The 27,899-nt window shown below is 42.1% G+C and overlaps 1 protein-coding gene across 1 annotated transcript; it reads right to left on the bottom strand.

The window, feature by feature from the left end:
• Positions 1-37: 37 nt before the first annotated feature.
• Positions 38-27,567, bottom strand: twf1a (twinfilin actin-binding protein 1a). The gene is made up of 9 exons (XM_080737323.1): positions 27,460-27,567; positions 25,950-26,030; positions 24,318-24,496; positions 20,158-20,253; positions 19,890-19,994; positions 11,329-11,454; positions 9,746-9,896; positions 3,961-4,082; positions 38-3,088 (listed from the first exon to the last, which is right to left on the bottom strand). The coding sequence occupies exons 1-9, from the start codon at positions 27,482-27,484 to the stop codon at positions 2,924-2,926; spliced, it is 1,050 nt and encodes a 349-aa protein (XP_080593449.1). The 5' UTR covers positions 27,485-27,567; the 3' UTR covers positions 38-2,923.
• Positions 27,568-27,899: the final 332 nt, after the last annotated feature.

Below are 27,899 nucleotides of genomic sequence, written 5' to 3'. Positions count from 1 at the left end.
AGGCCGGGCCATTAGGAACATTTTTAACTGTTTGCACAAAAGTAGTGAAAACAGCAGATCTACAAGCACACAACGCCTCGCACCGCGAGGCGTTGTGTGTTTGTAGATCGGCTGTTTTCACTAGTTTAAATCATTTTTTAAATGATAAATACAAAACAAACGGTTTTGGACATACAAGTTTTCCACCCAACGACGAAATATAGGTCTAATTCATGTAATTGGCCCACTGGCTTGTCACTTGTCATGATCTGAAATGGCAAATGTTTGAGTAGCAGCAACGCTGCTACTCAAACAGATCTCTCTATCTCTCTATAGCACGCAATGAGGGCCTCTCCAACTCTTTTTCCCGGGCTGAATCAGGGGCCCAGCACGTCCCTGACTTAAATCCATAGATATATAAACCTAGATATACCTCATTGGTACCGCTGCTGTTCTTTGGAGCGATGACTCATCGCAGCCACCATAGTGTGTAGTGAGAGCCGTGCCTCCTATAAAGTACATGTATAACTGTGTATTCTGGTGTATTCTCAAGCAATTTCCACGTGGCTTTGGTTTGTTACAAATCAGATGTATCGTAACGTGTTACGATATAGGATACTTGGTTGAATTAAAAAAAAGGGGGTTTTCCATAGACCGTGAAATATATGGACAGTGCGAAGCCATTGGTTTCTATGCAGCGCAACTGAAGTATTTTGGGTCCTTGGCATGGGTGTCACCATCATAGATTGAAAAATGCGACCAGAGGAGGCTATTGGCTGCCAACGGTCACGTGCAACCGCAGAGATACATGGAAGAATGTGGTCGGAGCCTCCCGAAATACAGCACACGAAGAAGAACACAGCCGGCTGGTATCAGTTTAGTTGGCCACACCCCCCGCAACTTTATCATCAATTTTAACATAAATGGGACCTTATTTTCACAAAACGCATATCACCGTGATTGAAAGGCAATTTTTAACTAGCGATAGGAACCATAAAGTATTTATGAAAATGTTAATTAAGGTTAGAAAACAAAAGGGGAAAATGAATGGGGTCCAATGGAGAACAATTCTTTTTGCGATTGGCCGGGGGGGAAAACAGCGCAACGAGCGGCCAATCATAGGAAGTTTTAGTTCCGTATTGGAATAATTTTAAATCGGCGGAACTATGACCCTGGGGCTTTCACACCAATACACCTCATGTTACATGGATAGGTAACATGTACTCCTGTACAACACTGGCATCATTGTTGCAGTGGTGTTATGGGCAAGCCGCCCTACATAATACGTGCAGCCCAGTGGCCAATGAGGTGTCTATGTCATCTGTCCAAACTACAATAAAGATGGTGGAGCATCTAGCTTCAACTATGTCAACGCAGTAGGTGTCCCCAACACCAGGTTCTAAATGTCTCAATGCAGTGTATTGATGTCACAATCTGGATCCACTCTTTTTCTCTTTTATTCCGACCCACTGACAAATACGACCGACACACAGACAAGACCTTTTGTTTTTAAGTTTTTTTCTTTTTAAACTTTTTTTCTTTTTATCACCGAGTATCCCACACCTATACTTTATGTACATGTACAGCACTTGCATAGAAAAATACGTTTCTCAGCAGATGTTTTTTTTTTTGTTCTCATGTAAACCACAGTTATTATCAAAAAAAGAAGTCAATTCTCCCATATAAAAAAATGCACCAATAATAAAGGGAATGAATGACCATGTGGGAATTACATAATGTGTGTGGCTGTGTGTGTGTTTGCACGCCCGGAGCGCACGTTTGTGTGAGACATTGGAAAACGCATAATTTGACACAGACCAAAAAAGGAATGCAAATGGGAGAAGGAATTCAAGCATGTGAACGGCGAGTGTTTTATCACATTGGCACAAATTCACATTTAGTCGCACTAACATTGAGCTTTTGTTCCATTATTTTTCTTTCAGCTGTGTAAAAAGCTCTCTTTTCATTTTTTTTATGTATTTCTAACCCAGCTACTAAATCTTCTTAAAAATACCTTGTGAACATTCATAATTCATAATATATACTTGTACACCTTTTCTTTTCTCCATTTGGCAAGCTACAAATGGAACATATGAAGTGTGTGTGTGTGTGTGTGTCATTGCTCAGTTGTCCTTGGATGTGCATAGTTCAGTCTCTGGGTGAACGTTGTTTTGGACATTTGAGGTTTTTTAATTTCAGTGGTTCTCAAAAAGTGGGGTCCGGGGACCCTCAAGAGTTCCTTGAGGAGGGGGTGTACGAATTACGTATTATCTATCAATTAACAGACCCCCATGAAGCCGTCTTTTTTTGTTGCATTACTAAGCCAATAATAACCCAGAGTGCATTTGGATATAGGAACCGAGGGCAATGGTATACCTTCTGGTCGTTCGTTTATTCGAACGCACCCTAGATTCTGATAAGTCCCGGAAAAGACGCACAACGATTGGCCAGTAGTCATTTTGAGTGGCAGCGTGCCTTCCGTAACTTCCGTATGTCTGCCCTACCGTTTTATACAGGTCGCTCCAATGAACTGCAGCGGCCAATGAGGTATCTGGCTTTTTATATCTATGCTTCTATTTCACCAATGGCCTGGTCATCAAATTATTGGCTTAGGAATGCGACAAAAAAACAAAATCTCCATGAAGTCTTCACGGGGTGTGTAATTGAGAGAAAATGAGTCAATTTTTGGTTGAACTACTCCTTTAACAGGTCTGTAACTCTTGAGAGCGTACAAATGGAACCAAATGGACCTGTACGGCTCCATTTGGTTCCATTTGTACGCTCTCAAGAGTTATGGAGCTCCCTTGAAATAAAAATAAAACATTTTGAGAACCACCGCTTTTGTCTTCTCTTTTAAACAAGGCTTGTGTGAAGACATGACCACCCACCGCACGCATCCAGATCACTTTGGAACACGAGGGTGTTTGATGATACTATTCATATTTTAGTCCTCTTCCTCCTCGCCTTGGGGCCTGGTGATGCGCCGGCCGCCACGCTTCCCTGCAGGGCCCTTGGGCTTGGCGAAGGCCTGCTTGTGCGCGTGCTGCTTGGGGTGCACCTCCTCGTACATGAAGTCGGGCGTCAGCTCGTCCCCGTTGTCGATCTCCAACTGCGTGACAAGGGATATTCGATTATGTAAGGGATGACATTATCGAGTGATAGGAGCGAAGGTGGCATATCAACCTGAAGGTTGGCTCGATAACCACCGCTGAGCGAGATGTTATCCCGCTTATTGCACGGTTATTTACTAAATAAATGAATACACTGACGTCGCCTCGACGCAAACAAGGAAGTGTTAATCAAATAGAATCCATATTTGGTTACTGCATTGTCTATTTCTCGCTTCAAATGTTTTTGTCAACGACAGAAACACAATTAAATCGTTAATCGCAATTATTTGAGTGACAATTAATCGTCACGTAAAATGTCATAATCGTGACAACCCTACTAGCGTCCTATGTTTACTGATGCTAGATCCCGCGAGAGCGTGTTGCTGGGACAGAGAATTAGGTAGATTTTCTCCTGATACGTCTCTCTGAAAGAAGCCATTTTAGTATGAAAATCTTGGGAGGATCGCCTGTGGCAATCAGGTCCAATATTTAGTTCAGTGACCATGGGGCGAAAGAATTGTTCAGATGTTGTGTTCATGTTGACTCTTCCATTGGAAAGCTGCTTCCAGTCTGCTAAAAAGGCATACGCCTACTTCACGCAGATACGGGAAGTAAACTGCATGTCTTTCTTTCTTTCTTTCTTTTTGTCTTGACTGATAATAAGAGGACTTAATTGTGGCCATTTGAAGACCGGGGACTGGTAGGGACAGTAACTATTTATAAATCATTTTGTAAAAATGTGTCCAAATGTCTTCACACAGTCAAATGAAAAACTTCAGCCAAAGTCATAAAACATTTGGAAGCACATATTTTCAGTGGTATCCACTTTTGTATTAGTATCTTTTTTTATTGAATTGTTTTTGTTCCTTACCTTTTTCTCAATCTCCATGCCCAGTTTACTTTCTACCATGTCGATGAGAGGGTTCTTGCAGCTGGAGTAGAGCATCCTCTCCCTGATGCTACAACTGTACCCAGGCATGGAATATATGAAGACTGCAATGGAAAAGCACAAAACACCATCAACTGCAGATCAGTGCTTCTCACACTTCTTCGTGTCAAGTTGATTACATTTGGCCATGGATGTCCACAGGGGTGTCAGTTCTGGGCCCTGGGTACAAGGATTCACTGCGCGGCGTGCGCGCCCCCCATGAATGTTAACACATTTTTGAATTTTTTTGAAAATGTGTGCAAGAAACCTATGTTTCCATGTCAGTGGTGCTCAAACTGTTTCATGTCAAGGACCCCCAAGATGATATGTATTTAGCCAAGGACCCCCATCTCAAAATATGTCGTTCCAGGGACCCCCCCAGAAGCAAAACTTGAGTTACAAATGCTCGCTTAAAAAATACATATATTCAAAGATTTGCACACATTTTCTTATGTCTGCAAATCTTTTTTTATATGTGCTATTTTTCAATAGCTAAAGTTACTAGGGCGGTAGGGCCCCTCCACCTTGGGCCCTAGTAACTCAGTCCCACACCCCCCTCCCCTTGTGACGAAGATATGGATTTAGGGGTTCAAATAATTGTGATGCTATATTAACACATTTAGCTCAAGGACCCCTGGGAGTCCCCGGACCCCACTTTGGTCTTGGTGATTTATGTACAATGGTGTTGTGTGCCAAAAACAGCAGATCTACAAGCTCATAACGCATCGCACACTGCAACGTGTGGTGAGCTTGAAGCTCGGCTATTTTCGGCAGGCGACACAAACATACAATGGAATATAAATGAATCATAATGCAGCTGCCCTGAATGTTCCAACCTTCATGAACATCCAGTCTGTAAACACGGCCCTGGTAAATGATTAAACTATCATAGAAACAGCTGGTAGTCAGCAAGCTAGCAAACAAACAATGTCCACAGATTTCTGTATCAGTTAGGCCGGTGTTTCTCAAACTTTCAGGGTCTCCCCTTAACTCCGACAGTGTATGTATTTGCACTGTATAAGCCATACTGGTGACGGTAGATCAATTGTGTTGTCTTTTGACAATGTGTTGATCTGTGAGCCCATGCCACCTGCTACGTACTTATAACTGCCATGTTATCTGTAGCCTATGCTTGACTCAGATCCTTATGCAACTCTCTGGTATAAAGGATTCTCTTACTGCTATTACTTCCATAGTGCAGTGGTTCTCAACCTTTTCAGGCTGCGACCCCCCAAATAATCATATTTGAACTGGGGACCAACCACCCTGACGAGCACTAAGAGTTGAGGCATTACATTTGTATAACATGGTTATATTGTGAAAATAGCAGATCTACATGCCGATGAGCATGTCGATTGGCTATTTTCACAATTTCTTCCTCTAATATTTGACAATTTGGCCAATGTTTAATTTGCCATTTTAGAGGTATTAAAAAGTCCTTAAATTGTCACTTTAGAAATGTGCAGATACCCTCTATACACTTAAACTGTGTTTGTTTGCTGTTGAGTGAGAAAAACAATGTTGCACATTAAGTTAATCATCTGGGGACCCCCCAAAATAACTTGGGGACCCCTCTGGGGGTCGCGACCCACAGGTTGTGAACCACTGCCATAGTGTACCAAGTTAACCATAACCTAATGTGCCCTTCCTCACTGAATCTTGCCCCCACCCACCCACATGACAATGTGCAAAAAAGGCGGCGGTGAGATGGATTGGATTAGGCTGGATATCGTAGCTGTCAGACAGAAATCTCATATCTGCATGTTTTAACTTTGTGTTTTTTTGTTTGTTTTCTCTTCGTAAAATAACGCCCATCTTGATCATATTACTATGGCGACACACAAAAGCAGGTAGCAGATCCACAATCTCGAAGCATGTTTGGAGCATGAAGATCTGCTACTTTTCAACCTTTAGAATTTGAATCCTGAAAAGTAACAGTTTTGGACATATGAGGTTTCCATCCGACGGAGATGATATTATTATCAATGCAGAGTGTTGCAAATCAAACAACTGCTTTTCATTTCCTTTAAGAGCAGTGCACTGCACTCAAAACAACAAAAACAAAAAGCTTGGAACCTTAATTTCTCCAAAGAGAAAAACTGTCCTTGTGAGAGAGAGATGCAGAGTCATCATCAACAACTAATCCACGGAACCCCAAACAGACCCAGACAACAACAGACAATGTCAAATTAATAGCAGACAGTTTTTCTTTGTTTGCTTTGGTACATGTTTCGGATCAGAATTTCTCGTTCTTTTTTTAACAAATTGCAAATCCTTTAGCACAACTGTGCAAATTTTGTGCCGTTTCCTACATCTTACCTGACCTCCCAAAATGTATATGTATGCAAAACCAGTTGTCACAGTCTGTCAAGCTACAAGCATTGTGTTGTTTCTTTTTTGTAAATGTGTCCTGGATTTCTATGGGGAATAATGACTTTCACTAATGAAGGGGAATTTGTGAGGCGTTATAGCAACCAATGAACAATCAGTTCTATGAAACACATTTACAGTTCTGCCTAAGAGGTGTTTCCTATGTTTACATCTAAATGTTTGTATTCTTCTAACCGCTCCTACATCGTGGTACTTCTTTCACCACTGCGTGTAGGTAACAGGCTCACAGCATCTCCTGTTTCTGTGGCGTGAGGCACCTCAACGTGTAAGTTCACCCCCTGGACATCTATACTATAATTTTGCGAATGTCTGTCTGAGTGAGTGAGTGTCTGTCTGTCTGAAACAGCGTTTCTCCTCAGTGGCTGGAGCAATTGATCTGAAATCGCATCACAATTAGCATATGAACACACCTAACATAACTGTGAAGCCCGTTTGTCACTTTCACAAATCGTATGCTGTATATTAGCATTTTTATGGTGTATCTACTATCTATTCTGCATCTAGCATGAGGCGCATCTATTCTGCATCTAGCATGAGGCAACATGTTTAACCAGCTCTCTCTGTGTGTGTGTGTGTGTGTGTGTGTGTGTGCGTGCGTGCAGGCAGGTGGGTGTGTGCGCAGGCGGGTGGGCGGGCGGGCTGGGGGGGGGTAGCCATTAAACGAAACGGGTATTTCTTACATTGATGCTCCTACATATTATCATGCAAGCACCAGTTAAAGTTACTTTCCATCCCTCATATACTGTATGCACAGTGCACATCCCATAACCCACACACTGCACATCATTTTGGAGCTCATATCTTTGAACGGGTAAGGGCTAGTGAAACTAATACAGCATGTCACAGTCAGGGACCTCCAATCCAAGTGCCAAGCAGTGGGTACCAAGTCTTAGTCTGGTATGACTTGTCCAGGGATTGAACCCCAACCTCCCAGTCTCAGGGACGGACACTCTAACCGCAAGGCCACTGAGCTGGTCACCGTTGTGCTGGCTATGCCAATGATGTTGTCTTTTGCTTTTCTGTATCACAATGATATTGTCTGTCACCGACTACAGCACAAACAATAAAAGTGACAATGTCAATCTTGTCCCGTCTCCCACATACAGCAACGCCTAATTTTCTAAATTGATATATGGCACACAGCGAAAGTGCAGCCTTGTGCATTTTCAAACATTACCATAGTTTACGTCAGGAAATACTGCAGGGTAGATTTATTATATTGACAACATGACTAAGCATTTTGACACTATTTTGTAAACAATGACTTATCATCCTGACAGCACCAACATCAATATTTACTGTTGAGCTCGAGAGGATTTTGAGCAAGTTACAGTCTTGCGTAAAGCTCCTTGTGAAGGATGATTCGAGAAATAGAACAATACTTGCACTCTACATTTGCACACTGCTGGCTTGGCGATGACATTCATGCGTCTTGTACTGATACAAGGAGAAGCATTTCTCAGTATAATGGCTCAATGACGTCTCGAGACAAGCCAAACATAGCCTGACACTATGTGCAATAATCCATCTAGTTGACCAATCAATAGACCTTTTAAGGAGAAACCTAAAAGTATATGGATAAATGCCTTCCATATTCTCACTGAGTCATGATGCACAGTAGTTTTGTTTACTTAACCCATGGGTCTACGTCAGGGGGTCCAGGACCCCTAGGGGGTCCTCAGAGTTACTATAGGGGGTCCTCCAAATCTTTGAGGGATAGAAATCTTTTTTCTTCTTTTTTATATTAACCACTTGAACCCTATTGTCCATATTCTGAGAACGTTAGCCAAAAATAGCGAGGCGTTGAACTTGTGAGCTTGTAGATCGGCTATTTTTGGCAAAGAGTTTTGGGGTATAGGGGAAAAAGAGCAGATAAGTACAGAGTGAAAGGTAAAGTTTATTAAGTATTGACGGTTCAAGTGGTTAAATAACACAAATTGACATGAATCCAAAATACACTGACGATTGTGCTGTCAAACAATGAAACTATATGGAATATATGATAAGGTTGTGGGGGTCCCTGCTTCATCTCTCTCAACTAAGGGGTCTTTGGTCTGAAAACGTTGAAGACCCCTGTCTTAACCCATTAAAGGAGACGTTTAGACCAAAACATGACCCCCCCCCCCCCCTGAATGTGCATGTTTTCATACATGTTCCTATCTGGTTTGGTGGATTTCTGGACCCATCCTGAGGGCTAAGATGAGTCATTTGTGACTCTTCCAAAAGCGCTTATTTTGGCCGCTCCCAAGTAATTTTTTTCTTTATGAATCGTCTATTTATAGTTCAAAGAGACGCACGGACGTGCTGTTAGCCACATGCAGTAATCCATGAGAACACGGCTCTGTTTACTGTTTCCAGAGAGCTTAGGCGAGATTCTAGCGTATCGCGAGAGCTCTGGCTACGCTTATGGCGTAACTTATGTAGCGTATAGAAGGCTTTGTCCTGGAGTTATTACAGCCAGTATATACCCAACGCATTGTGGTATAAATAAATAAAAAGAAAATAGCAGCAAAAGAAAATAATCTAATTAGTCTGTTGATCGCTTGAATTCAGTAGTATGAATGAGAAGATAACGTACGCTTCTAGCGTAGTAAACTTCTATAATAGAGTCTAGAATTTGAGCTGTGAGGAGGGAGATATCAGAAGAGGGGCAGCAATAACAGAAATCCACCAAACCAGGTAGGAACGTGTATGAAAACATGCACATTCGTGGGGGTTAGGGTTAGGTCTGAACGTCTCCTTTAAGACACAAGGCAGATTCTACAAATGTCACCAACCCCCCCCCCATCTCAAAATATTTTGTTCCAGGGACACCCAGTCCCAGAGACAAAGATTTGTTAAAATGTTCGCTTTAAAGATTTGCGCAAATGTTCACAATTTTTCAAAAATAGCAGCTCTACAAGTTCATAGCGTAATACGAAGTGACACACTATGAGCTTGTATATCTGTTATATGTGAATAGCCAAAGTATATGGTTAAACAGTAATGTATTTTTAATGGGTTAAGTATTTTTTAAGTATTACATGTAAGTAAGATAAGTATTAAGTGAATCAGACAAGCGTGACATACTACACGATTAAGAAGTCTTGTGTGGTTTTTGTGACGTCCATCTGGGTGTGCCTCTGCCAACTAAAGTGACACATCTCCTCCTAAACCCCCAAAATACCAAGCACATGAACGCAAGGACAAATTCAACACTCTCTCTCCACCCATTCTCTTCACACCTCACACGACTGGGCCAGGCTGAAAATAGTGTCAGGGCGTGTTTTGATGTACAAGCGAAGTGGCAGCTATGAGGGTGACCTTGGATTGTGTCGTGTATAAATCTATTGTTCACCTGTAGACTCCAAGTAGTCTCCTTCGTGGGAATGTTTGTAGAGGAAGAAGTGGTAGCGTGCAGCGTCTTTGGGGATCCTTTTGGGCAGGTCTTTCAGCTCCGTTGGGTCAGTGTTGCATAACCTGATCAGCTCCTTTTCCACGTCTACTTCCTGTTAAGAAAGGAAGTGACATGTTGTCAATACAGCCGACGACTGAAGGCAAAATGAATAAAACATCCCGTCCCTGCCACTAATGTCCCCTCGACATGAAAACAAAGTGGGGAAAAAAACAAAACTGTTTCTTCTGTTGTGCATTTTACGAAGAGTCCTTAAGTGACCAGGCAAAGATGACAACTCGTAAACAGGGTACTGAGATGAGGCTGTCACAATTGCTAGAGTTATTCCCTTAGTTGTAACTAAACGCCTTGCATTTCAATGAGGACAAAGGACGACGACACTGAGGAGATGAGGAACCAGTTTAGTAAACAATGCCTGACCAAACCCTGACTCTAAACCAACACAGGGTTTGCTCTCAATGTGACATCATTTACAATGCAAAGAAGAGTAACATCATGATTATAAGATGTAAGGAAGACAGTAAACTGTCATTTCCTGTCTTTTCTTTCTGTCTGGTACTGCCCTCAAGGTCTGTGATGAGGTCAAGTACTTAGGCCATTATTTAACAAATGACCTATTTGATGATAGGGACATCTACAGGCTACGTAGAATGTTATATGCACAAGCTAACATGATTGTTCGTAAGTTTAGCAGGTGTTCAGCTTCTGTGAAGTCTACACTGTTCAAAGCACACACACCTATGTATACTGCCCACTTGTGGCGGCGCTACAGAAAGAGCAGTATGCAGGAACTCAATGTTGCTTAGAATGATGGCATGAGAATAAAGTTTGATTGATTGATTGACAGGGACAATGAACCATTTTGATTTCTCAAATCATTAAAAAGGGTAGAGTTGATCATTATTATTGAGATGATTTTCTGCACCTGCCGATTGTATTTATTACATATTGACTGATTGATAATGATGTCAGTATGATGTCAACATAACAATTTGGGCATTTAGCAGACGCTCTTAGCCAGAGAAAGGCTAGGGCTCCACCAAAAAGACGGCGTCGTGCCGGCGTAAAAAAATAAAAAATGTGAGCGTCCGACGTTGACGTTGACAGTGGAGCATCCTTCATTAATTAAAACGGGAGCGTTCCCAGCGTTGATGCGACGCGGCGCTCGACGCACCCGGTGGAGCCGGGGGTTAATAATATAAAGGTAAATTACATGAACCCCACTCGACAAATGACAGGGCTAATGTGATTTCCCCGGCCTCTAAACAATATCTCCTTGCTAAACATGGAGCATGGAAAGTGAGGTTACTGGGAAACTGTGGGCTTTACTTCCTCCACACAGCTGATTCAAATCACTTAACAAAGCACCAAGTAATCACCATGCAGCGATTCAGGTGTCACAGGCTCACAGCCGCAACAGCAACCAGTCAGAGTGAAACGGCTGAAAGGAACGGGAAGTGATACCCAACTTTCGCCACAAGGGCTCATGGGACACAGGAAACGTGCGGGTCCAAGCGGAGGCTCACCAGTTGGACGTAGTTGACGCTCTTGTCCCTGAAGCGTTCCAGTGCCTCCACCGCGTCACCGTGCATGGGGAAGGCCACGCCCTGCAGGGTCTGCTGCTTGGTGTCCACGCTGATGTCTGTCGTCACCTGAGCACGCACACGCACACACACACACACACACACACACACACACACACACACACACACACACACACACAGTGTCACGCACACGCACACACACACACACACACACACACACACGTTCATTTTGACAGCAAACCTTTATGTAGTTATTGCGACCGTCAGGTCTCAAGTTACTATGAAAACCTCCACCGGCTGTCTGTCAGTCCCTCCGTCTGTCCGTCACTTCACGTCACACTTTCGGCCCTACTCTTATCTCCGGCACCGCTGCCCCTATCCATGCCAAACTTTGCACACGCACTACTTGGCTGCCAAACCACAACCTCTGCCCCTGATTTCTCACATACCCCTCTTCTAGCGCCACCATGAGGATGCTTTTTGCAGACATGGGGTTGCTTTTTGCAGACATGCAACCTGACAGTCGCGTATCTCCCGATTAGGGAGTCTTACTGGTAGTATACAGTAGATTTGACACTAAATGGGGGGAGAGAGACGGGGAGTGACATTCGTCGGGATTGGGATTCGAACTCGCGACACGGCTGCATTGCAGTCCAGTTTTTAAAACTCTTTTGGACATACAAGGTTTCTGCCCGACGGTAAAAATGTTCTACATCTATATTTCAATACAAACAAAGCTGTTCAAGCTATACCCGCTGTGTGTATATTTGAACAAATGAGATGCCAACTCCAGATCACCTAGAAAAGGAGAAAAAAGGGGTAGGGAGGATTACAATGATGGATTGCTTCTATTTTTGGACCACTGACTGTTCCCTATCTAAATGTCATGGTAATCTGCCTATTCCTTTGAGATATGTTGTGTGTGTTAGTCTTTACATATTGGCACACTGACCTGTCTTTTTTCCCCCTACAACCACTCAGTTTATCTCTAGGCTACATGTATATCTGAACTGTAAATACATTTAAATGTTATATCTGTTATTTAATATGTTGCACAAGGGACTGAAGAACACCGTCACACAATGTGTGTTTGGCATTTATTTTTAAATATTTGACGCAGAACACTGTATCTGATCATGCCAATATTAGAGCACCATTTCTTGTGCGTTGTGTGCGCTTATAAAAGTGCACATAGAAGTGTTGTTTTTCAACTATCCCACCCTCAAAACCGCTCTCAAAGTTTACTGAACCCCCCCCCCCCCCCCAATTACATTTATAACGGTAAGAAGCAGGATCTAAGCTGAGCAATCGTTTGGTTGGAATAAAAGCACTGGAAAGTTATGAGCAATGGCTCATGGGATGAGTAGCGCTGTGAGGCATTGTGAGCTTGTAGATCGGCTATGTTCAGCTAATATTACGCATCACACAAAGGACCCCTTGTAGTTACTCTAAGGACCCCTACGGGTCCCGGACCCCCTGTTGAAGACCCCTGACGTACTGTAGCTGGTTGGCTTGATTTCATTCCAGGCTTAAAACTCTTTATATAAAGGATTTTCCGATATAAAGATTTTTCACAGCACAGCACCGAGTGCCGTGCTGTGAGCTTGTAGATCTGCTATTTTTGAAAAGTCGTGAAAATGTGTGCAAATCTTTGAATATATGTATTTTTTAAGCGAGCATCTGTATATCAAATTTAGCTTCTGGGGGGTCCCTGGAACTATATATTTTGAGATGGGGGTCCATGGCCAAATACATATAATTTTGGGGGTCCTTCATATGAAAAGGTTTGAGCACCACTGACATAGAAACATAGATTCGCACAAATTTTCAAGATTTAAAAAAATAGCAGATCTACAAGCTCGCAGCGCAGCACTCGGTGCCGCGTTGTGAGCTTGTATATCTGCTATTTTTCAACAGTTAAAGCATCCAGGGTAGGGATGTCCCGATACCACTTTTTTGCTGACCGAGTACGAGTACAAGTACTTCATGTTGAGTACTCGCCGATACCAAGTACCGATACGAGTACAATTAATAATACAAAATGTATTTAAATTACGCTTTTTTTCTCCTTTTTTTTTTCAACACGTGTTCCCAGGGGCGTCAATTGGGTATGGCAATACCCTGGGTCCAGGGGGGAAGATAAAAAGTTAGTTCTGAATATGAATCCATGAATGTCTCTTTGTCTATCTGTGCGGGTTATTATGTTGGTAAATTACAGTAAATAAATGCAAACTTAACAAAATGGTCACTTTAACAAGGTATTATAATTATATTTAAGGTATATATAATGATATATTATAATGTACTTCTTCTTAAAATAAATGTATCATGCCTGTTGCTAAGGTATGGCAACATGACTGGTGTCACCAGTCATGTTGCCATACCTTATCTTTTTCTGAACTGACGCCACTGCGTGTTCCTCCATCCACACACAGTGCAGGTCCGTCCATGCTAATAGGCTAGCTCCGGTGGAATAGGTCTTTTAAACTCTATAAAGGGAACTAGAAATGCTATCCTTAGATGGACAACAAGTGTTGTCCATATCTACGACTCCTATGGACTTTATTTGGAAATATCGTTTGTTGTTGTTTTATGGAGCGACGTTCAGCAACGTGAGACGTGAGTTACGCACACACGCACGCGCACGCGCACACACACACACACACACACACACACACACACACACACACACACACACACACACACACACACACACACACACACACACACACACACACACACACACACACACACACACACACAGAGAGAGAAAGGGTAGGCGGCCGCAGAACCCCCTCTTGATATTTTATTAGTGCATTGTTTGCACTCTGCTTTGGTGTTGTCATCCTCACAAAGAAGTGCACTCATTGCCAAGGGTGTCGCACCAAATTCTGGGCCCTGGATTCACTGCTGGCCCCCCATGAATGTTCTTCATGGGGTATTTAAAAAATAGCAGATCTGCAAGCTTGCAGTGCGGCACTGTGAGCTTGCATATCTGTTATTTTTCAATAGCAAAAGTATAAAATAATTAAGGCCCTGGCTTCCACCTTGAGCCCTAGTAACTCAGTCCCACTTTTCTCCCCCTTGTGACGCCCCTGCTCGGTATCGGCCGCTGCCGTGAGAAGTATCTGGCGAGTACGAGTACAGCAAAATAGGGTTGTATCGGGGCGAGTACCGATACCGCGAGTACCGATACCGCATCCCTAATCCAGGGCCCAGAATTTGGTGCAACACCCCTGCCTGCATGCATTTGATTGGCTCTATTTTTGGAAAGGGCCACGGCTTCTTGAACTATACTTCCTTTCATGGATACGAGGCGGTTCTTGTTTATTTATGTGTCTGACTGGCTGATTTAGCGATTACAGAGTCATTCCCTTAGATTTACTTGATGATTCGTTGATAAGAGTTAGTCTTCTGTAATAAGCCTCGAGTCTGGATGATCAAAAGCTTCTCGCTTGCTTTCCTGTTCTGCTGAATTGCACACAGCTCAAGCCAGTGAAGCCATCAACACTACACATGAGCTGAGTGTAAACAACATTTTGCATCTTAAGCAGAATACACCACTAAACAACATAAGCGCTCCCGGGTCTTGTTGGTGCGATCAATCGCAGGCCAAGCTCAGTGACCTTGTCCATTATTTGTGTTCACTCCCTGCGCGATCGATGCAAAGTTGACAGCTAGCACTTCTGTACTTAACGTCTGCACCCTGGTGTAGTGGTTCTAAAGCTGTGCAACCCCAAAAATAATTATATTTGAACTGGGGACCCCCGCTCCCTGACAAGCTGAGCTTGTAGATCAGCCTTTTTCTTTTTTTACCTATAATTTTTATCCCACGATTTTGTAACTCATTTTTCACCCAGTGCCAATTGCCTAAGCTGTAATCCTGGGCTCTGCTCTCCCTCTGCCAACCCGGGGAGAGCCCCGAACTGAGCTCATGCTTCCTTCAGTGCATGAGGAGTGAGCAGACCGCTTCTTATGACCTGACAGGGGGGAGCGTCCCCGGTTGGACGTAGCGCGTGGAAGGAACACGTTATTCCAACCAGTTCCTTTCCCCTCCATTAGGCGCCCCGGCTGGCCAGGGGGAGGCAGTATAGAGACCAGGATTTGCCTTTTTTTTTCTTATATTTGACAGTTTGGCCAATGTTTGACTATCAAAAAGCGCTGAAAATGCATTTTCTATTTACTTTGTCATGTAAAAGTTCAGACTTTAGTTTAATGTGTCTAGCACTGGTTCTCAAACTGTGGTATGCGTACAGTACAACTGCTATGCATGCTGCCCTCTAGTGGTATGCAGAGGAATCGCTCCAATATTATTATATTGAAAATGTAAAAACCAAACACATTCCTCAAATTAAAATGTTATTGTTTTATATGGTTCTGCCTACAGTATAACGCCAAAATAGGGATGCCAGGGTTGGAAATGGTAACGTAAACTAAATAAATAAGTAATCATTTCTCCAAACATTTTTGGAGTCTTCATTTCTATTGAGCATTGAGGCCTTTAGGTGGATTAAACCGTTTAGATCTAGAATTATTGACTGCTTTAACTATTGATAGCAGATATACAAGCTCACAGCGCGGCACCGAGTGCCGCGCTGCGAGCTTGTAGATCTGCTATTTTTGAAAAATCGTGAAAATGTGTGCACATTTTTCAATATACATTTTTCAAAGCAAACTTTTGTAACTCAAATCTCTGCTTCTGGGGGGGGGGGGGGGGGGGGGGTCCCTGGAACAACATATTTTGAGATAGGGGTTTGTGGCCAAATACCTCCATAATTTTGGGGGTCCTTGACATGATAAAGTTTGAGAACCACTGATTTAGAGGAAGGATTTAGAAGTCGGGTCAAAGATCGTGTCAAAGATATTCAAAGACTTGCACACATTTTCCACGTTTTTTCAAAAAATAACAGATCTACAAGCTCACAGTGTATCACAGAGTGCCGCGCTGTGAGCTTGTATATCTGCTATTTTTCAATAGTTAAAGCATAAAATAATGGTTAAAGTGGTTCAAATCTAACGCGACTCGGGCACGTTCCAGGTATTTGAGGGTTAAAAAAGGGCACATTTTGAGATCTTTAAGGTCGTTCTCTGCTCCAACCTCCCGCTGTTCTTCCAACATCAGCATCCTTGCACCATGTGCTTCGTGCCAGGAAAGTAGATGTACCCCCGCTGCTGCCCTGGAACATTCATCACTGGCCCCCGTGCCCTCGTACACACTGCACCGTAAGGCTTTGCTTTAGATACCCATATGCTGCATTGTCTGATTCATACTGCATTGTTTCCATATGCTTTTACGCAGTGGTGGCATACTCTATATGCTGCTCTGTTTGTATACGTTTTACATGAAATCGTTGCCGTCAAGGCAGATTCTTTTAAATTAAATGCCCTACTTCAGGGGTCTTCAACGTTTTCAGGACAAGGACCCCTTAGTTGAGAGAGAGATGAAGCAAGGACCCCCACAACCTTTTCATAGATTCCATATAGTTTGATAGCACAATCATCAGTGTATTTTGGATTCATGTCAATTTGTGTTTTCAGATATTTAACCAATTGAACCGTCAATACTTAATAAACTTGACCTTTCACTCTGTACTTAGTCTGCTCTTTTTCCCTTCTGCACCAAACCCCTTTGCCGAATATGTATATATTTTTGGATAAAGTTCTCCGAATATGGACGCTAGGGTTCAAGTGATTAATATCACACAAAGATTTGGGGGACCCCCCAGTAATAACTCTGAGGATCTCCTAGGGGTCCCGGACCCCCTGTTGAAGACCCCTGCCCTACTTGATCATACTACACATACTACAAGAAAACCGTTTTGACAGAGACGATATACAATGTAGATTAGATACTGATATACTCTACTGTTTCTGTAAGGGTTTAAATCATATACGAGATATTCCATACTGACGCAGTGCACTATTTCTATTAAGGTTTTATTAGATAATGACATAGTGCACAGGTTCTACAAGGTTTATATCGATGTAGATTAGATACTGATATACGTACTGCACCTGCTTTTATAAGGATTTACATCACGCATAATGGAGAAGATTGTATTCGGAGCCAAGAGTAGACACGGTCTTTGCAGTAATACCTCTCTGATCCGGACCGTTTTACCTTCTTGTATTTCAAAGTCTGAAACGGAGAGAAGGACCCGTTCCAGCTCCAAAGCTTTAACATAATGGCCCTGAACCTCCCCTGAGAGGCACACCCGCAATCTATGACCTCATTTCCCCAGCGCTCTATTTACAGCAATGATTTACACTGGTCTGCGTGTGACAGGGCCATTGATGTGCACAACTAACCACTTTCAACCTGGAGTCCCTATGCTGGGGGTCATTATAGGCGAAACATGGCAAGATTTTTCAAATATTTACAAAACAATAAAACAAAGTTCAAAAAGCTTGCACATGGTCCAATTTACAATTAGTTTTATGACCAAGTATACAGTTGTGCTCGAAATTATTCAACCCCCTCTGACAAATGTGTTCATTAGTGTAACCACTGTTCCTTTGACTCAACTATGCTCAAAACTGTATTTTTGGAACATTCCGTGTCTTTGCAATTGTTTCATATCCTTTTCCTTTAAAAAAAAGAAAAAAGCAATAATCTCTTCTCTGAACTTTTCTGACCATTCTTTAGATTTAGACATGTTTCTAACTGCTCTAATCACAGTTAACACACTTCTAGTCAGGCCAGATTGCACATCTGATGCAACAATTTAAGCCCTTGATTAGTCGATTGCAGTTGATTACAGATGTTTTCAAGCGTAATTAAGAGTTGGATAATTGAAAGTGAAAGTGGTGTTGAAAGTGGCATTTAGCATTGAATTTGGAAAAAAAAAAAAAAAAATGTTACTTTTGAGCTATTTATATTGTTCTTGTATGATTTCTTTATTTCATTCAGTTGTCAGTTTGTGAATTTAGCCAATAAACCAGATTTGCAGAGAGTTGAATAATTTTGAGCACAACCGTAGAGTTTAACAACTTGGTACCCCAAGCATTCATATTCTGGGAGGGGAACAAAAATAGCGCTGAGAGCTTGTAGATCGGCTATTTTTGAGATTCATTCTCAAATGTATGAATGAAAAGATTTTGGTGTAGAAGGTTCAAGGTACAAGGTTCAACATTACTGTCAACAATACAAATTACAAGTTAAAGGCTACAAACCGACACAGCACAAGTGCAATCTGCATTGTCATATACAGTATAGGTCCATGGACATGGAAGCAGCAATCCGAGTTGTAACTCAAGTCTGTTTCCCTAAGACTAGAGGGTTTAAGTGCTATAAGTGGTTAAGAGCTTTCACTCTTGCTGAAAAGGATGTGATGATCGCAGAGGAAGTGTCAAGTGTACGTGTGGGTATGTACAAACATGCAAGTGTGTGTATGTGTGTGTGTGTGTGTGTGTGTGTGTGTGTGTGTGTGTGTGTGTGTGTGTGTGTGTGTGTGTGTGTGTGTACGTGGTTCAGTATAATCTGCCCGCTTTAAGCACTATTTTATGCTTCATTTAAAAACAATAGCAGATATACAACCTCTGATCTTCTATTTTTTTAAATCTTGAAAATGTCTTTGAATGTTTGAGACCCGATTCTATAAATGTCTTCTAAATCCTTTTGTTTTTGAAAAACGCATGTGTCCATCTCAGTGGTCCTCACACTTTTTCAGTGTCAAGGACCCTGAATTATATGTATTTGGCCACGGACCCCCATCACAAAATATTATGTATCAGGGACCCCCCAGAAGCAAATATTTGAGTCACAAATGTTCGCTTTAAAAAATATATACCCGTATTTTCCGGACTATAAGGCGCACTTAAAAGCCTTTAATTTTCTCAAAAAACTACAGTGCGCCTTATAGTCCAGTGCGCCTTATATATGGATCATTCATTGACATTGACATTCCCTTTAGCACAGCTCCATCTGTTGGATGCATAACGCAACGGTAGCGTCTATTATGTGCGCCTTATAGTCAGGTGCGCCTTATATATGAAAACAGTTTGAAAATAGACCATTCATTGACAGTGCGCCTTATAGTCAGGTGCGCCTTATAGTCCAGAAAATACTGTATATGTATATTCAAAGATTTGCACAAATTGTCATGATCTTGCTGAAAAGGATGTGATGACGGAAGAGGAAGTGTCACGTGTGTGCAGGGGTGTCACAAGGGGGCTGGGAAGTGGGACTGAGTTACTAGGGCCCAAGGTGGAGGGGCCTTGATTATATTATACTTTAGCTATTGAAAAATAGCAGATCTACGTCGTGAAAATGTGTGCAAATCTTTGAATATATGTATTTTTTAAGCGAACATTTATAACTCAAATTTTGCTTCTGGGGGGTCCCTGGAACTAAATACTTTGAGATGGGGGTCCGTGGCCAAATACATATCATTTTGGGGGTCGCTGTGAGCTTGTATATCTGCTTTTTTTCAATAGTTAAAGCACAAAATAAAGCAGTGAATCCTTGTACCCAGGGCCCAGAATTTGGTGCGACACCCCTGTGTGTGTGTGTGTGTGTGTGTGTGTGTGTGTGTGTACAGTACCTGGTTCAGTTTAATCCTCCTCAGTTCTTCTTCTGCGGCGGTGAGGGGCAGTGGAGCGGCCTGCGAGGTCAGATACTTCTTGTAGCCGCTGAGAGACACATCGTCCTGGAAACAACGGTCATTTACATCAACACAATAACTCAACGTGCCACCGCTTCAATTACACGGCCCGTGATGAATGTGGTGCGCGAGTGTAACGCAATCTGTTTCCAACAGAACCCTTTTCTAGCGACAATTAATCTGCCATCTGTCGAGTCAGTGGACCGACCTTTGTGGTGCCGAAGATCTCCTCCTTGATGGCGTTGCTGCCGAAGTCCTTCTTCACTGTGGCTCTGGTGGCGGCGTATAGCATTTTGTGTCGTACCTGTTGAGAATGGAAAGGAGATGGGGCTGTCACCACAGATATAAAAATCACACCCGTGTGAACTGAGCGGTGGAGTCTGTGCGCGCGCGCGCGCGCGTGCGTGCGTGCGTGTGTGTGTGCGTGCGTGCGTGTGTGTGAGTGTGAGTGTGCCTTGCCTGTTCTGGCCTGGCCTGAACAACAGCGCCCCTCCCTTAACATGTGTGGTCAGAAAAGGTACTACACCACAGGCTTGAGGCTACATACAGACCCACCCACATACATACAAACAAACATACATACCTACACACACGGCCACGCTATGGAGACGGTGTGACCACCGCTCAAAAAGCTAGATACCTCGTCCACCCGCTGCAGTTGATTGGAGCGACCCGTCTCGCCTTGGTGGGCTCAAAAGAGGAAGTGTCTTGGGCAGGCTGCCACTCAAAAAACGACTGGCCAATCACAGCGCGTCTTTTCGGGAACTTTAAGAGCTGCGTAGGAAAAGACCCGCCCCCACCTGCCTCTGATTTGCCTACCGACCTTCCGTGTCTGTTACGACAAAGAAGAATTCCAAGCCTGTCAATCAAAAAGGCCCACCAAGGCGAGACGGGTACCAGAGAGCCGGAAGAGGCGTCTACCTTTCTATGTCTATGGCTGTCACTATTATGACATTTCACATGGCGATTAATTGTCACTCAAATAAGTGTGATTAATTGTGTTTTTTCGTTGACAATTGCATTTCTGTTTGGCTTTTAGGCTTTGAAGTCGCACATGGCAATTATGAACATAATACAAAAAATTACTGACATATTTGACAAATTCACAAGATTGATAGTGATCGTGATGCGATGCGTCGTGACTTGTAGATCTGCTATTTCCACTGTTTTTTTAAATGTTTGAAAATATATGAACATTATTCCACATGGAAACGATTATGGCGATTAAGCAAAGTAATTGCGATTACCTCAAATAATTGCGATTAGACGATTAAGTAATAATTGTCACAGCCCTAGACTCAACAAGTGTTAGCTGATATAAGAATGTAATTTTAGATTTTGGCCAAAAAGCATTATTTCATACTTTGCCTGTTCAAAAAAAGCAGATATAAAAGCTCATAGGCATCACTTTGTGCCACGCTATGAGCTTGTAGATCTGCTATTTTTTTTTTAAATCTTGAACATTTGTGTAAATCTTTGAATATCCTTTCAAAGCAAACATTTTTAACTAAAATCTTTGCTTCAGGGGGTCCCTGGAACAACATATTTTGAGATGAGGGTCTGCGGCCAAATACATATTATTTTGGGGGTCCTTGGGGGTTGTTTTCAAACCACTGATATAGAAACATGCGTTTTTCCAGAAAACTAGAAGACATCTGTAGAATCGGATCCTCAGATCTTAATGGGTTAAGTGAATGGATTACTTGTTCTGTTTTTTTTCCTTTGGTTTTAGTCATCATGAAGTGGCCCATATGACGTTTTAGAATCGTGTCCTTTCTGAGAGCACTGGCCTCCATTTGTGCAAAGAGCTAAAGTGCAAAGAGATGATGAATGTCAAAGATTCACTTCCGACATTGACAGAAATGTGTGACGCATGCACAATATTTTATTATGGATACAAAGGGGGTGCAATGTGATTACAAATAATTATCTTCCATAATCAATTATATTTATTACATACAGCTCTTCCTGTTTCTCCTTACAAGGAGTTGAAGTTTGACCCTCAAAATTCCAACATGCAAAGGTTTTGAAACGCCTGTAGCTTCAAGACAAGCCTGAACCTGTGACGCTTCTAGTTTAGGGCAGGAATGTGCTGCACGTCCCTGTCTTTCAGAATGGGATTTGAATACTTCTTCTTTCATGACTGAAGCCTAGATCCTTTTGTGTAGAAAAGCAAAATGTGATACTTTAAGCATCACATTTTGCGATGTATATCACAAATATTATTGATAAGCTTCATCTGTTGCTTCTGTGCTTCTCGAGGAACCAGCGGTAGTGATTCCATTCACTCCCATTCTATGGAGAAACAGGCCTCAAAAAATCTAAGATTTAGCAAATAAACAATGAAGATTCAATCAATTCTAGAGAACTTTTCTCAAGAGTAATTCAAAACTAACGCAGCCATTTCACTTTCCTAAATTTGCTTACCAGGACAGTTTGTTTTAATACATTTGCAGACTGTGCTTTGTTTGTGTTGGTGTGTATGCCAAGGGTGTGATTTAGATACCCGTTTTTTAAACACAATAAGAGTCTGAGTGAATGAAATGCAATACTTCTGGTCTCTCACTCACTCATGGAACACATTGGAGTCTAATCTCATGGCACCTTGCTTTGTTTTAACAAAATGTTCACAGCACTTGACCTGGAGCTATTGACACTTTGGATAAAATGACCCAACATGGAAACAAAATATAACGCTCGTTAATCACTTCTCATATACTTAGTTGAATGAGTCCTCCAGCGGTCTACTAGGCCACTTCCTTTTTCCCCTGAACACCAAATCTCCTTGTCAAAGACAGCTGATCTATAGGCTTACAACGTTGTGAGCATGCAGATTTCCTCGGAATGTTGGCCCCCAGAATAGTTACACTAGGGTTCTTGTGTTAATGATGGGCATTTGGGGCGGGCATTTTGAAATATTGGGGGTTATAAGCGATATAACCACAATACATGACCTCATGACTCGGACACACCAACTGCATCATTCAGTTGTATGTTGAACAAATGACATCGGTACTTGACTGAAGCGAGCAGACAAGAGCATAGTATAAGGCAAAACGGGTTAATTGTTTCCCAATTGTCTCTTCATCAGCTACGGTTTCACAGCTAAGCTTTTCGTTCATTTTAAAAGCCAACCCCTTCAAAACAAAGGTCAAACAGCTGGGATTGATATAGTATACAAAGTCGCCTACCTTTAATGTTATGTGAAAATGCTTGTCATGGCTTTCTTTTTTTCCCAGAGAAGTCGTCAGATTCATATACTTCCAAAACATACTTTTGCCGAATTATGTGCACGGTACCAGGGGTTAACCTGAATCAAGCACCCTCCACATATTACAGATTTTGTATCGAGCTAAAATACAGTTATGGACTAAATAGGATCATACGCTCTCAAGAGGACTACGTGCGGGCCCATTGCTAGGGCTGCAAGTTGGCATGCCATTACCTCACTTTGGCAAAGAAAAGCAATGTGCATCCACCCATATTAGATGAACCAACAAATTCTATAACTAATTAATGTGCATCCATCCAGAAGTGCTGACAAAAAACAGAATAAGTGTGTAGCACTACTCCAGCAGCACAGTACTGTACGAGGAAGAATTAGATCCATACAATATTTTTTTTTTTTTTTCTTTTTTTTATACATGGTTAACCATGTACCAGCACCAATCCATAGCTCTAAAAAAAATGCCAAAGCAAAAGTTTAGCAAATGATGTACAGGCATTGACACTAAGGCTTGCCCACCTGTCCCCGGCAGGTAAATAAAACTTTCGGGCGGGTGAAGTTTGCTTTCAGGTTGTGAAACCACAGACATAATCAATCATAGCTATGTATGTAGGTATTTGGTATTTGGATTTGAAGGTATTGAGGTATGACATTTTTTTATCGCACAGCCCCAGAAAGTATAATGGACCATATACTTTTCGGGCAAGTGGGCATGACCTTTGGGCAAGTAGAACATGACCTGTACATGCCCGACGGCGTAGGCGGCAGTGGCTCAGGGGTAGAGTGGCCGCTTGGCAACTGGAAGGTTCCCAGTTCGATCCTGGGCTCCCCCAAAGTTACTGTCAAAGTGTCCTTGAGCAAGACACTGAACCACTAAATGCTCCCGATGAGCAGGTTGGTGCCTTGCAAGGTTTCCTCCGCCATCGGTGTATGAATGTGTGTGTGAATGTAATGCACAATCTCTGTAAAGCGCCTTGAATAAACACACCGTTTACCATTTACCATGCCGGAGACCTTAGTGTCAAAAATGCTGCAGTGCGGAGTGCGGACACATACCCTCTAAGACAAAACAGACCTTATTTACCAGAACTTCTTTCTCACCACCTTGACCCATGACCGAATAGAAAAGAGTGTTTCCTTACAGCAGAGCGGTCTGGAGACCAGGCCAGGAAGACCCACTCGTAACCCTGGTTATTGGTGGAGTCCAGCCGGTAGAGAATGTAGCACGGCACGTCTTCCTCCAGGAGAGGCAGCACGAGCGAATCGTACTCCTCGTCCCACTCCTTTGATGCTTGCCTGGTGTCTCCCAGCGCCAACTGCTCTGCAAACCACATGTGTGAGGAGACAGCCGTCAGCCGCTAACACCCAGCTTAAGGAGTAGTTCACCCCCAAAATGATTACTCATGCCATGGAGACTTGAGTTCAACAAACATATTGTTTTTGTCACATTCCTAAGACAATAATTTGATTATAATAAATTTACCCCCATTGATTCCGGATGGGTCCCCATCTGGAATCAATGAGGGTAAATTTACTATAATCAAATTTTTGTCTAAGGAATGTGACAAAAAACTAAAAATATTATTGAACTGAAGTCTCCGTGGCATGAGTAATCAATAGAAAAAAAGTCATTTTGGGGTGAACTACTCCTTTAAGTTCCTATGCTTGACAGTGAGACACGGGTTCGATTCCCTGGCCTGGCGGATCTTTACTCTGCACTGTGAGCTATGAATAAAAAGGCAAGGACAGCCTGAAAAGATGATTTGAAAACACAACAACTCAATAACATTCTGCACAAGAATTCCCAGTTCCTCCTAAATTCTAAATTCAGTCACGGCAGCAAACTGGCCAGGGGGAAGATGCTTTAGAGTTTAGAAGAACAAAAAAAAAGAAGATACAAGTCGGCCTGTCACAATTAGAAATTTAAGTTGACGATTAATTGTATTTTTGGCATTAAAGAAATAACTGGTAATTTAAAAAAATGCACAGAGCAGATATGGCAAATAACTTAAATATAAAGAAATTACTGACTTTTTTTTTCTTACAACATATCACTTTGTGACACGTTGTAAGCTTCTGCTATTTTTGGAAAATGTTTGAAAATGTATGAACGTTTTTCAACATGGAAACGATTATGCAAAATAATTGTCATTATCTCAAAAAATTGTGATTGGGCGATTATGTAATAATTGTGACTGGCCTAGATACGAGAATCTTTTTTTTTTACAAGCCATTGATTTTTACCCCTTTTCTCTCCCAAATGAGTTGCCAAGTGTATTAATGCTCCCCTCATATTTCTGTCTTTTGCATTGTTGCTGTACCTACTGATGCACCTGCCACTCCTGCCAGTGAGGAGCCCCACCAGGGGAGTACACTCCCTGCTGGCAGGTGCCATCCCAGCCAAAGGAGCTGCTAACGCAGCACACTTTAACTGAGATACTGTTTTGATTATATTGCTTTTTCGAAAGTTGATTTGATACCTATTGTATAATATGACTTGGTCTATAAGTAGTCTTACTGTGTATTGACTGTATTCTGTCGTTTCACTGACTTTGGAGCACTACGTTTTTATGTCTGGACTCTGGAGCAAGTTAACAAATGAATTTCCCTACGAGGGATAATAAAGTTGGATCTGAAATCTGAAGTTCTTCTAGTGGGAACTATAAACTAAAGTCAACCATGCCCCAATTCTGTCAAGGTGAATGTTGTAGATGTAGTGTCAGACAGTACACAAAACTATACAGTAAAAGCTCCAGGCTACAGCCTTTACTTACCATCCTCAATCACTATTTTTAAGACTCGATATTCGTCTCCATTCTTGGCACTGGCGAAGATGTCTCTCACATCGTTGCCCGCTGAGAAAAGACATTGTACGGGTTAGTGTCCTGCCATTTTAAGTTATTGTAGTAGTCGTATTTTGCCTGATGATAACCTATATATGGTCGAAGGTTTTTTGCAGGGAGCTTTAACTCTGTGTGCGTATATTTTACCTCTCTAAGATATAGTAGTGACACAGACCAGAGTAGAAACTAGAAGTATCATGATTTTAACTCAAGACTTGTCACAGTTGTAGGTAAATAGCCTACAAAACTTCAACGTTCAACTATTGCATAACAAGTCAAGTGTAGTCAGGTTTGTGTGTATACAATAGTTACAGCGCGGCTTAATCACTGTCTCAAAGGGCTTTGCAGGGCTAAAAAGACATGTGACTGGTTACTGACACATGTGATAAAAAAAAGAGCAGTTAGTTCATTTAAATTGTAAATAACCCACAAATCATAATTGGATAACAACAGAAGATAATTAACAAATGATAGTTCTGTAAGTGCTTATTTTCACTATGTTCCTCTCACAAACAATTAATTAATTAAATTAATTAAGTGACAACTCACGTTTGTGCCATTCACAACTATATTCAATTTAAACCAATTTACAGCATAACACATCACACACATACAATAGCAACTGCTTGCACCAGCTATCATGGTCAACATAAATCCATTAAGAGCTTTGCACCTGTCTAGTATGCATTTAAATTCAGCAGAACAAAATAGCTGACAGTGGGTTCACTGAAAGTGCAAGATGTCAAGTGGGCCAATTACATTTCAAGTTGAGACTTAAAATAATGTGTCGTCATTTACACTATGATGATGGCATTTACCACACAGTAAAATCCTGCCAATTCATGCTCTTGTAACAAAGTGTACAAATGGGTTATGTCTTAAGGAACCAATCGGATTTGCTTCCAACACTCTGAATTAAAGAGGACTTTTTAATTTCTGTAGGAACTTAACAAAGGCTGCGTGCAGGTAACTCCAGACAGGTTACCAGTTGTTGCACTAGTAGCAGATCAGTCTGAATGAAGGCGTTGCCCCCACCACCGTCCTTCCAAAGGATCACAAGATGTTCGCTTCCTACCAAGACTCTAATCACAACCTGCCAGACAGACTCGAGTCACCCTAAACCAACCGCAAAACCTACACCGATTCAGCGGCTCGGGAAGTGGACAAAGGCTCATTTACCACGCCATTAAGTCCGATCGCATAACACGACAAATGACAAATCAACACCTCTCAACACCTCTCAGATCACACACACAGAGAACATTAGCCCCAGCTGGCTAGTGGTAGTAGTCGCTAGCAGCAGCTCTCCCTGACGCTAGCCTTTTCCTTCCGTGTCTGACTGTGAATATTTCGGTCCCTTTTAAAAGTTGTCAGGAATCCGATCTCGGTGCGGCTGAAAGAGACGACGAGCGGGGACTGAAGGCGAGTGATAAACCGGTACCTTGAATGCCCGTCTGGTGCGACATTGTGCCTTTTAATCCGGGACAAGAAGAAGGGACCCGATGGATGGAGCTGATCAGTCAAACCAGCAGCAGCAAGCAAAGCAAGCAGGGCGAGGAAAAGCCGAGCAGGAAGTGGACTACAGACTGGTGCACTACGCGGAAGTGGACTACAACTCTGTTTCCCATACAGTGGGTCGGGACCCATTTGTGGGTCACGGACCATTTTTTTATGGGTCACGAGTAAAAAAACAAATGTATTTTCCTACATTATTTTTTTTAAATAAAAACATTATATAATGCCTAAATTATGTTTTTTAAATAATGTTATACATTTTAAAACAAAGAAACAAATCTAAGACATTCCATAAATAAAAAAAATATAATTAAGAGAAGTAGTGAAAATATCAGATCTACAAGCTCACAACGCGGCGCGTTGTGA

The sequence above is a fragment of the Nannobrachium achirus genome (genome assembly GCF_963921795.1).
Source record: "Nannobrachium achirus genome assembly, chromosome: 11".
Taxonomy (NCBI): domain Eukaryota; kingdom Metazoa; phylum Chordata; class Actinopteri; order Myctophiformes; family Myctophidae; genus Nannobrachium; species Nannobrachium achirus.
This window is presented reverse-complemented; position numbering and strand designations above follow the sequence as displayed.